Raw genomic sequence first — 12,341 nt, 5'->3', positions numbered from 1 at the left:
CACTTGGGCTGACTTGTACAGCTCTAAACCTGAAACCACCTCTTTATCACAGCCTGTCTTAGCAAAAACCCATCTTCTAATACCAACCTGGCAGTTGTTTACAGCTGGAGGTGCCTGTGTTGTGACCACATCGGCCAACGCGAGGCACTCACTGGCAAGGGCTGGCCCTGCTCCACGAACAACTGAGTCCAAACTTCGTCCCACGGCTCCTGCCACCTCCAGCAGTTCTTGCGAAGGGAGCTGGTGCTGCAAGCCCTAGCTCATAAATCACGGTGTCCATCACGCGGCAGAGATGCAATTTGTCCATCTACTGCTCAGAGAGCAGCGGGGAGTCCTCGTGGTCCCCGAAGGAAGAGACAGACACACACATGGGGCAGGCAGGCACTGGCCACGGTCCCCATGAGCGCTAAGGACATCCCCCCAGCAATAAAGGAATTAATGCAAAATAATGATTTAATTTGGGGGGGGGGGGGTAATAGGTCACATGAAGCAGGAGTGTTCAAAGTAAAATCTGGGCAGAATGGTGTGAAGGAGGAAGAGGGCTTGGTCTCTTCCTTCAGCTGGAGGCAATCCTGGGCAAGCACGCACATGCCCCATCCTTCCAGTGTAAAGATCTTCCCCAGCCCCCAGGGATATCCAGAAAGATTTCAGGGCTGATAGTAGGAAATCTGTAAGTAGTACCTGCAGTTCCTGCACTAACAGTTTTTTGCATAAGATCTCAAAGCACTTTAGAAATACCTAGTTACACCACACTCCTGTGAAGGAGGGAAATAGCTGCGTATGCAGAGTGGGGAAGCAGGCACAAGGTGGGTGCACTGGGTGACTTCTCAAATGAAAAGCCTCAGTCATATCAAGAAGACAGAACTGTACACGGTAGTTAGAAAATCTGTCTATGCCAAAAGATTAACTGTATCCAACACCAACTGTTCCCTGTATCCTCTCTTTTTCTTCAATAGTATAGTACTATCCAAATATTGGAATTTAATGGTACCGATCTAGCTTTCAAATGACAGCCTTTCTGCTGCAGAATCATTCATTCAAGCATGGACCAAATCTGGAGATGTATTAATGCACAACATTTCCTCCTGCCCTACTCCCACCCCGCCTCCAGAGCTGAAGCAGACTTTCAACTGCACTTCCCTGCTTTAATATTTAAAATCTACGTGGGCATCAGGACCAGCTGACCCTTCCGCCCTCTCTAAGCCCTTTCCAAAGCAGAGCACAGGTCCTGGTTCCCATCAGGGAGATGGCAGTGAGTGCTGAGTACCTAAGCCAAATCTGGGTTTTCAGGTTTTAACAAGCGAGGCAGGGATTCTGGCCAAAATCTGCACCCTCCTGAATTGTGCTGCTTTACTCAACCTAATAACTGCGTGAGCCTTGCTGACTCCGTGACTTGCCCAGCCTTTTTGTCCCCACAGCTTCAGCATTCCCAAAATGCGTTTCACTTCTCATCAGCGTGCTCCAAGCACACCAAGACGACCACAATCAGTCTCTATTTTGGCTCGCTCCTTCTCACCTCCCCATAGACCACGCCAAGCTCTAGCCTGGAGAGACTGACATATTCACCAACAAACCATTGTAAAAAGCTCACAGCTCAAAAGCTGCTGATTTAGCTCACTAATACCCATGTCGAGGAGAGGAATATTTCATTTATTCCAGCCTGACTCATCCTCTCAACATATTTTCCTTTTTCCAGGCAGCAAACCTCATGGTCTCATTGCAGATCTTACCACTTGTCCACAGTAGCGTAAGAGACAGTTATCTTGAACCATGGAGCCAAGTTCTCAACAGAGCAGATATCTAAATGTTTCTCCTCTCAAGCACACTTAGTTGAGGAAAGATTTTTAAAAAAAACTCATGGGTTTGTGCTGATTGTTGGCATGAAGGCTGCAAAGTGAGTGGTGCTGGGCAAGAAACCTGGAAACTTCACGCAGTCTGTTTTCTAGGATTATTTATCCGGGAGTAGAGGGTAACTAGGAGGGAGCCATTTTAAAACAGAAGAGTACAGAGAGATTTAGGCAGCATCTTACACTTGGACTGATGTGATTTAGGAAACCTCCATCTGAAGTAATTTAATTCACAAAACAGGATTTATTAGGTTCTTACTAGGCTGTAACATTTTATCTCTTAATGCTTTCCTTCTCCACCCACCTCTTGCTACAGAAAACAAACCCAAGTGGCTCAGCCAGCCTTAAAATGCAGTAAAACTGCCATGTGGGAGGACATGAGACTCAAAAGTGATGTAGAACAGAATCTGGAAGATGTCCACCCCAGTTATCAGGGAGTTCAAAAGAATTAAGGCAGCTAGTGACAGCTGGGAAGAGGAATGAAGCCAAGCAAGGTTTGGATGTTACCTGTAGACTAGATTCTGAGTAACTTCTGTTTGACACGTCAGTGCAAACCAGAGGGACTCACCCAATCTCAGTAACCACAGGACCAGATCCCGCGTGGAACTCCTCCTCTCCTGCGCTGCCAAACTACACTGACACACCTAACGTTGCTCACACACAAGGAGTAACAGCTCTTGCACTGCTGCTGGAGCACATCCAGGAGGAGCACTTCATGCTGCTGGAGTAACAACTCCCCACTTTTCCACGGAGAAGAGCTAGCTACCCACACCACCTTAGAGAGTTCAAACCTAACTGAGCAGAACTGCCTAGGTATCTCAGCACACTTAAAAAAAAAAAGATAGAATTATGGATTGCTTTTAATTAGAGACACATTTTAGAAGCAACAACTATGCTGTGTCCCTCAACTACTTCTAGCAATAGGTTACAACTTTTACATGGGCAATTGGTCTGGAAAAAACATCTGGGTAACACATCTGGGTAAAGTGTTAAGCAGCCGCCTCACTGGTTTACAACAGGAATTGCAAAATGGGCATTTGTTAGGAGATTTTAACATCTTATTTTCATTTCACAAAGCCAGTCAAGAGAAATCAAGCAACTGATGTCATCAATGACTAGTCAAGAACAAAATCCAAGTGATTTCGCTGTTTAATTCTCTCTCCCCCCCCGAAAGCTAAGTCACCATCAAGTTTGCCCACTCACACACAGACAAATGCACACTGTAAGTTTTGAGCTGATTTCTCTTTACTTCACAGTCTTGGCAAAACAAATCCGCATTCAAAAGTCATTTCACATTAATATATTAATCAAACATTTTCAAAATAAATATTTTTTTTAAAATAACCATTTCTTTACATCACTGCAGTAGCAATTCTAGAAAAGTCAGTGCACAGACAGTAGCAATTTGATTAATCAGCTAGACTCAAACAAAAAGAAAACAAGGAGATGGACCTTTTTTCTCTCCAAGCAGGCTGCATGCAGCAAGTCTCAGCAGTTTCCTAGCACACGATCTTTCTTCACACTTGCTGGGAAGGATTTCCTCTCTCACAGCTGACAGAAGTCAGTGAAGTCTGATTTGTGCAAAGCTTTGTACAATGCAAACTTTTCCAACCTGGATTCTGATCAGTCCTGCAGAGGTTCTGCATACTAGAGTTGTTGCTAATGAGATTAATGAATCAATGCTGTGGAAGGAAAACACTTGAACCTTCAGTCCAAGGAGCCCACGTACAAGACACCGGGAAATAAATTCACAGCTGATCCAGGAATGCTAACAGCATTAAACAACATTCAAACGACCAGCTCAGTTGCACCTAACAGCTTATTCCAACATTTTGCATATTCTCTCAAGTGCTACCAGGTCAGAAGTAAAGCAACGATTTTCTCCCCATTAGCTATTAAATCACCAGTTAAATCACAGCAGTAAGATGCTTCACTGGCCAAAAAGTGTAACTTGGGTTACAGCAAAGGAAAAAAAAAGTGCATTATAGACTACAAAGAGAATATTTGGGACTTAGTGATCTCAAGCCCACATATCTAACTGGAAAAGAGACAACAGAAAATTAGTGTTCCCATATGATCTATAACTAGTTAGATGCTACTAATCAACCCTGTAAAGAGTAGTATGTTTTCTTAAGGGAAGCTTGGCAGCATCATCATACACAGTGCACAGCAGGAAAATTTGGAGGGCTACCGGATTATTTGCTACAATTGTAAGGAATAACTTTGCTAAAAAGACCAAGAAAGTTTAATAGATACCTGAAAAAAGTAACAGACATCTATTTCCTCTGAGATACCAAAGGTTCCCTTTGAAGTCATTTCTCAGTAGCAGAGGGAAAAGTTGAATGTGATACTCTGGGTTGAGAGGAATACCCAGAGACATCCCTGTGTCCAGAGATGTTCTCGGCTGCACACTAAGGTAAATTCAAGACACCCCCCACCCCATCCCCAAAAGCCTTGTTTCCACATTATGAGCATGTTAATTGACTGTTTGGAGCAGCTGCTTACTCCAAAGAGGTATAATTTAAGTATCAAAAGAAACAGATGTAAGTGAAACAATCCCAGATTAAGAGAACCTCCAGTTCTAGCAAAGCTGCACACGGGGAGAAGGGAATACTGGCGGTAGGACAGCAAACCCTCAGAGCTCTACCAGGTAACCCAGGCTGCTGAAATCTCTCCCCTTGCTCTGCTCTATCTACCACTAGAGTCCATGAAAGCTATGTGCCTTGGGGGAAGGCTCTACTCCTCAGTGCTATGGACCATGCCCCAGGATTCTGCCAAAATGGGAGGTAAGAAAGCAATGAGTTGTGGAGAGTTCTGTGTTAGCTTATTGGTTTTTCTTGTCCTCTGGTGGGAAGTATGGCGGAGGTGGTGGCTGGTCCTGAAATAAAGACAATAAAAGAACATCAATTCGTGGCTAAGAAAAAACACACCCAAAAACTCCAAAACACGAAACACCAAAATCAATTCAGACAAGCTTTGCTGTGTCACTGAGAAAGAGAATGGCTAAATACCCACTTGGGCTCACATTGCAAACAGAGACAATACAGGAACTTACTGTGGGCATATAGACGTTATGTGGATTGACTGGGCTGTAGTAAGCACTGGCAGCGGCTTCGGCAGCCTTCGCTTCAGCTGTCGCAGAAAGAGAAGTTACAGATTTGGTGACACACAGAAAACTTCTACAATCAAACAAAAACTCCACATATTCCTGGTCATCAAGTGTTACTAACAGAGCACTATTTGACCAATGCTGAGTTGCAAAATAGCTACAACACAATTGTGCATTATCTCTTACAGTTGCCACAAGATTGTCAAGTCTGAAGTGAAACAGACCAAGATTTAGTTTGGAAATGTCACCCGGGACTTGCCTGTTAGCCAACAAATAAATGCTAACAGCTGTTCTGCCTGAATACAGACAATACCCCTTAAAAAGGCAGTCAATAAGCCATCCTTCTTGGGAGTGAAAACACAAGACAAAACAAAAATCAGCACAAGTTTATAGCAGCTCAGGGGACTCATACTTTAAAGATGGTAATTTATGAAGATAATCCAGATCCTCTATTTCTGCAGAACAAAAAAATCTTATACAAGCATCTGGGTCAGTGCCACTTTCCAAATAATAATTCAAAGATGATTGGTTGTTTATTCAAACCAAAGAGAGAAGTTAAATCCTTATCCAAATATCCTTACCTGCAAGAGATCTATTGTGTCCAACTGCAAAAGCTCTTTCCCCCCTTCACATGCAGACCTTTTAAGATCATGTTCAAAATAATTTTGATAAATCCCAAATGAATGAAAATGATGTATTTCCCCAGCTCCTTTCTACCGTCTATTCCTCTGTTCCATATTGCTTAAGCCAAAGTAATCAGGTTAGAGTGAAATGGGGGACGGGGGAGCAAATATCACCAAAGCCACATTTGCTAACTGAAACGGACTAGAAACACATTCCACCATCAATTTCTTTTTATTCATCTATCAGAGCAGGATTACCACAACAGGAAAATCACAAACTGTATTTTTTCTGTCACAAGAAGAATAAATCCAGCTGCAAAATATCCGCTAATGGTATCTACCCTGGAGAGAATCAGGCTGACCTCCAGACTGAGATGGATATACAAGGCTGGAGATTAGGGGAGCTCCCTAATCCCTCTCCTAAACAATTCTGACTTCTGAGTGGACCTTCTAAGTTGACTCTAAGTTCCCCGAGAGATAACAGACAAGAAACAATGTCCATTTCACAGGTAACAACACCATTGTGAGCTAATTCCCCTGAACACACTGCTTACCTGCAGGAGTGGTGGGCAGGTCTGGACCGCTGACGGGGGGTTCCATGGGCCCTGGGTACGGTGGGGGTGGAAGCTGCATGTAACCCATGTCTCCATCCACCACAGGAGGGCCAGGATAGAACTCTGTCAGGAAAGGAAATAACACAGCAAAAGACTTAACTCCTTTGGGTGGGTCACAGTATACAGCCAAAAGAAGCCAAAAGCAAATATAATTAAGCTCAGAAACAAAAGTTGCACAATGCATCAGATCCAATCTAAAAGACTATGTAAAATTTGTGTTTCTTCCCCTTTTTACCTATTTTAACTCTTGCTAACCGGAATAATCCCCATCCTCAATTCCCAGACTTACCAGGAGGAGGTGGTGGGTATGGATAGCCCCCGTTAGCTGCAGCTGGTGCGAAAGCATAGGATCCATTTGGCATATAGGAATAGCCATAAGCTCCATTGGGTATTTCACCTCTGGAGACTGGAGAAGTAAAGATAAGTTAACCTCATCAAAACTTCAAGCCTGCATCATATGCAGGCCAAGAACTTCAACTAACTTAAAGAGTTCTTATCTGAAAAACAAACAAGCTCCATCCCAATAAATCTGCTGTTCACCGGATGTGAAAAAAAGTACTTTTTAAAGCAAGCAAGTTCCAGATACAGCCTGAAACTCACACGGATTTGAATCCAACCTGCTGCAACCTAAAACTGCCCTTGCTGCGAGATGAAGGCAAGGCCTCCAGAAATCACAAAACTGTCTGGCAGACAGCACCAGACTCCTGTACCTTGTGATGCCACCTGCAGCATACGCTGCCCAAACTCAATAGCGCCTCCAGCTGAAAAGGTCATCTTGAACGTGGCAGATCCCTCCCAGCCGCCTGCAGGGAGGAAAAACAGAGTCCAGAACCAAGAAGCTGTTTTGATGCTATTTAGCTTCCATGCGTTATCTACAGATGCCCTGCATATAATTCTTTAAAGAGCTTATCCCAAAAATCCACAAAAAAAATGCAGTTAAAGTGGCAGAATTACCCTATTATCTGAAAAATTGACATTGGGGTATTTTCAGGTCAAGAGACACCTGAAGAAACATCAGTGAGGGAGACCTTCAAAAGCTTTCTAAAGTTGTGCCTGTTACCACACCAGCTGCCGACAGACCAAGCTATCAGAAGCACTGGATTTGCTCTAGCTTTGTATAAGATTAGTGCAGAAGACAGGGATTTTGTTAATCCCGTTTGCTAAAAAGCCTTTGCAACTACACCTAACTGTCAGCTATAAATTAGTTTGGGAGTTTGAGTGCCCAATGAAGGAAAGAGCTTAATGAAAAACATGGTCCGCATAAATCCATTAGAGTCTATGGAAGATATTTCAAGTCAGGATAATAAAAAATAAATTAGTGACATCTCATATTACAGACTAAAAAAGAAAAACATGCACAGCCCAGAGTCCCAACAATGCATCAAAGCAGAAGCTGTGTCAGTGCTGAAACAGGGACATGCAGATTAAAGAGCCTTTTGAGCTAAACCAGACTCTCATGGCTGTTAAAGCAACATCCTCATTAAAAAAGATAGCCTCTGGGGAAAATTCACAAAGATCTAGCTAAAGCCATTTGCCCTTCATACAGTTTACAGAGTGTCATTACTGCTCAGGCTTCCTCTCACACTGGATAGTCCCACTTTGCTCCCACACAGAAGCCACAATGCTGACTTCAGGATTACAGACTGAAGTCTCCTAAGCACTGCACTGTGATTTCAGTGCCACAACTAGACTAAATCAAGCTGGGGATGAAAGTTTACTGAACTACGTGCCTTTGGTAAGAAGGGGAAGCATAAAATAGTGACTAAAAAAAAATTATTCTTGAAAATGTCTACCACAATCTTCTCATCAAACATAGTATGAAACCACCCTTTGAAGATTCCCTAATTTCTAGATAGTCCACTTTCTTCCAAGTGTCATTTTTACTGCTAAGATGCACTATAGCAATAGCATGCCTCTCCTTGAATTGCATAAGAAACTGATGATGGAGAACAGCGCTCTGGAGATCTGCACCTGAAAACCCAAACAGATCCAGAAAGGATCACAAGTCTTTGGCATAGGAGGACTTGGATGCAGAATTAGCAGGTAACCCCAACGGACCAAAGCAAAATGACATCCTCGCTCTTGCTGACTCTGCTCTGATGTCTACTCAGTGAGATCACTTGGCTGATTGAACGTAGTATTTTGCACAGAGGGCAGGAATGAGATGGTTGCAGAACAGATCTGTTCATTGTAACTGTACAGGGAGCAGATAAGGGGAATATTTTTAGCTGCTAGTTTCAAAGAAAGAAACACATTTTAGCAGTACTGTAAAAACCCATTTGGTCAGCATCCAGTTTCAGTTACACTGGATACTTTGCTATGAATTGTGTAGCTGAACCAAGATACAGAATATACATCTGTTCTATACGTACCTCCTGCCTCTGCTTTCACTGTACCCTTAATATAATTCGCTCCAAAGACAGGCTGCTTAATCTCACAATCTTTCAACAAATAAAAGGGCATCACAAAAGACTGCATAGCATCCTTTCCTTTTGATACAAAGATAACCTGAAAAGAAAATAACGTTACAAAGAGTATTTAAAACAAACAGGAAACACAGCCCCGCTTTATTATCTGAAGAGACTCCCTCCCACATCTGAAGCTCCTCATCAGTTCTGCAAGCCAAAAGCTACACAGAACAGCCACAAGGGTAAACTGAAGCCTCAAGGCAATAAAGCCTTCCAGAAAGACTACTCTTGCTCAGATAATACTCCTTCCAGCTTCCAGAGAACTCACTGCTCCACACAGCTATAATTTAGTAGCTGTGCTGTTGCATTCTGCATTTCCAGACCATTGCTAATTTCCAATCTTGAAGATGCCTGATGGACTAAACAGCTGCCTGTATAAGAACTAATCAGATTTATTATCTTTTGACAAATAGATAGGATATGCAATGAATTCATAATGCTCCCCAGAGGGAGAGGATGAGCCATACTTCAAGGGATAGTAGATTATCCTGACTTTCATGCATTGAGGACATTTAAATACAGAATCGCAAAGAGCCCTTATCTCCTTACACAACATAAAGCCTTTTACTACTTACTCGGTAGGGAGTCAAGAAAACACTCCCTTTCTTGGTCCCTTTGAAGGCATCTGGCATAGGTTCAATATCACTGAAGGTAATTTCTACATGATCATAGGTCATCAAAACGCTGCAAACAAGATGAGAGAGGAGACACGGTGTTACAGTGTTACAGCTCAAGGCAGCAGTGCAATATGCATGAGTTTACTGACCTACCAAAACTGCCTTTAACCTCAAGCCAGTGCTCAGCAGACAAAATCAGTCTGGCTTGCATTTTTTTTTTTTTTTGTTGGCAGTAGCAACTTAAGTAGTACTGGCTGCTTGTTCTCAGCCTTGTGTTCCCTCCTCAGTGTGCTGGCACAGCTACAGCTGTCTGCATAGCCAGGCAGTGAATCTAGTCAATTGAACTGATCAAGATCTCAAGACATTTTTATTTTCTTTTGTAAGTTGTGTTGCATTTCTGCTGGATCAGTTCCCTAATTTGGTTCACCACAAGTAACACAACAGAGGAAGGACTGCTGAAGCAGGAACTGCTCAGGCTGGCTTATGCAACATGGCTGTTGAAGGTCTAACCACAGCTTAAGCGTCTCTGTCACAAAAACACAATCAAGAGGAACTCCCCTTTTTTGCCACTAGACTTCATTAACCCACGTTGTCTGCACTGACTCCTTGATTCTCAATTTGAAACTGACCTCATTAAAACCCGTGCAATACCCTTGCATGGATACAGCAGGTAAGTTGTATTAACATAACAGCATCCACATTAGGGACTCTAATCCCTAAAGCTGGAGAAACCTCCACCACCCTTATCTTTGGCAGCTTACGCATTACCATCCTCAGTCACTTGCCTTTGCCTTCTCTCCCAGCAAATGCCTGTCCCTCCAGCAAAAGCTCCGGAAGGCCATGGGAGCCAGCAGCTCTGTTCAGGCTACAGCGTATCAGCTGAATCAACCACCACAAGCAGCCCGGGCTGCCACATGAGAGGTAACCCCTGATCCAAGGCAGGCTGACAACTGGGAACAGTAACACGTTAAGCTACCACGGTTGTTTGTTTCAGTGAATGCAAATTTAAGCCCCAGAGTTGATCTTACTAAGTTCTTCTAAGAAGGGTCACAACCCAAATGGAAGTCAGGTGCAGAATTCCTACACCAATGTTTAACTGGCCTCACAGAAAGAAGCCCTGAAGAATAAACTACTCCTTTGTCCCAGAAGCAGGCAACTGCCACGTCAGAACCAAAGCACACTGGCAGACACAGAGGGTGAGGACAGCCCATTGCCATCCAGACAGAGGCAGCTCTGTGGAGGCTTTCTGTTTCCATGGTTATATCCCAGCACCTTTTCCCCAACACTGTTGCTCCTTCCCGAACACACGGAGGGGAGGTGTGCGCAAGGAACCCAGCAAACCAAAGCGGGCAGGCTGCCTAGCGCTTCCCAAGCCGGCAGCTCTTGAACAGAGGCATACTGCAGGTGCAGCACCCGAGCTCTTCCGCAGTACCGGGTGGCGAGAGAGGGGTGAGGCTTGGGTCCAGGACAGAATCACCTGGCTGGGGACTGAGCTCCGCCAGCTCTCACTGAGCGCTCGGGGGAGAGGCTGGGAACAGCAGCGAGAGCCAAGCCGGGGAAGGGGGGGAGCAGGCAGGCTGCGGAGGGGAGCGGGATGGGGGGGGGGGGGGGCGCGGGTGAGGCCCAGCAGAGCTCCCCACCGGGGAGGCCTAGGGGGCTATATACAGGCCCTACCCCCGTAGGGAAAAGAGGGGAAGATGAGCTCAACCACGCCGGCACCGAGAGGGTTAATCCACCCCCCACCCCCACAACCGCTCCCCCTGAGGGGGAAGAAAGGCGGGGGGCGGGGTGGGTGGGTGAAAAAACAGCTTCCCGCTATCCCCCCCCGGCGACTTCGGCCGGAGGAGGGGAGAAGGGGATGGCACCTCACTTCTCGCTGTTGTTAACGATGACGCCGCCGCCCTCCGAGTGGTTCCTGTTGAGCGCCATGGCCGCCGCCGCCACCGCCTCCTCCTCACAGCGCCGAGCCCACTCTGCGCCTGCGCGGGAGACGGGCTCTTACGTCACGAAGGAGCGAGGCATGACGGGGCGGCGCGGCGCGGCGCATGCTGGGAGTTGTAGTCCGCCGGCCGCCCGCCGGCCGCCATGACACCCCCCCCACCCCTCCGGCTGCTGAGGAGGGGTGGGGGGGGTGTCATGGCGGGCGGCCCGGGTACTGCCCGGTTTGAGGGGTACTTCCAACCCCGCTCAGCCCCAAACCGGCTCCCCAACCCTCACTCACCACATCCATTGCCTCCGCCAAAGCCCAAGTGCAGCAGGCCCAGCCGCAGTTGGGACCTGCTATCCCTGAGGAGATCCACAGCCTCCAGCCCCTGCTCCCCCCACCATTTATAATCAATATTAATTTACTGAGCTCAAGCCAGCTTAGGTTTTGTTCAGCTTTCTCAGTTTTCTAATACATAAGTGTAGGTGTAATCCAAAGAGTCAGTCTCCTTTTCGGGAGAGCTCTCTTGTGTGTTTATAGACCCATTAATCATCCCATTACATGTCCTGCTGACCATATATAATAAAATAATTTAAGTTATTTAGAGTCTGCCTGATCTTGGCAGCAGTTTTTCTGGCTTTTCTGCTCGCAAGGGTGGTCCTGCATAGCGGCGCTTCACGGGTGGAAGTTCGCCGAGCACCCTGACGGTGTTCAAATCAATGTTTTGTTTTAAAATGCTGTATTTTGCTGCTGTTTGCACCTCATTTTTTATCCTGAAGACATTTCCTGGCTGGCTCACTAGCGGGTAAAACATTTTCCCTAGGAGGCTGTCCAGTTTTGCACGCAAGAAGGGGCTGTTTGCACATCCCATGCAACCACAAGTGATTTTAACGCTGTTTGGCAGGATCTCCCAGGGAAAACCCCAGAATTAAGTGAAATGGAGAGAAAATTGGGCTTTCAGGAGGTGGGCAGGGCAGAATTCAGATGTTTGGTAAAGTAGAATAAAAATCATCCCACATACCTGGTGGTACTGCACATAAAATGAGTCTTAGCCCCTTAAACAGCGAAGATGCTTGCTCCATTTCCAACAATTTTGTAATTCATGTTTGATGCACGCTTCATGTTTCATATGCTTGCAA

The 12,341-nt window shown here is 45.5% G+C and overlaps 1 protein-coding gene across 2 annotated transcripts; it reads right to left on the bottom strand.

Annotated features, from left to right (window-relative positions):
* Positions 1 to 3,070: 3,070 nt before the first annotated feature.
* On the bottom strand, positions 3,071 to 11,260 carry WBP2 (WW domain binding protein 2). 2 transcript variants are annotated; one of them, XM_049812636.1, is made up of 8 exons: positions 11,149 to 11,260; positions 9,237 to 9,345; positions 8,566 to 8,701; positions 6,904 to 6,996; positions 6,483 to 6,599; positions 6,134 to 6,256; positions 4,903 to 4,979; positions 3,071 to 4,725 (listed from the first exon to the last, which is right to left on the bottom strand). In XM_049812636.1, exons 1-8 carry the CDS (start codon positions 11,205 to 11,207, stop codon positions 4,672 to 4,674), a joined length of 768 nt encoding a protein of 255 aa, XP_049668593.1. In that variant the 5' UTR covers positions 11,208 to 11,260; the 3' UTR covers positions 3,071 to 4,671. The 2 variants fall into 2 exon arrangements, with proteins under 2 accessions (XP_049668593.1, XP_049668594.1); XM_049812637.1 differs by having other exon boundaries at positions 11,144 to 11,248.
* Between the last annotated feature and the right edge of the window lie 1,081 nt (positions 11,261 to 12,341).

Source organism: Accipiter gentilis, chromosome 10, assembly GCF_929443795.1.
Source record: "Accipiter gentilis chromosome 10, bAccGen1.1, whole genome shotgun sequence".
Taxonomy (NCBI): Eukaryota; Metazoa; Chordata; class Aves; order Accipitriformes; family Accipitridae; genus Astur; species Astur gentilis.
This window is presented reverse-complemented; position numbering and strand designations above follow the sequence as displayed.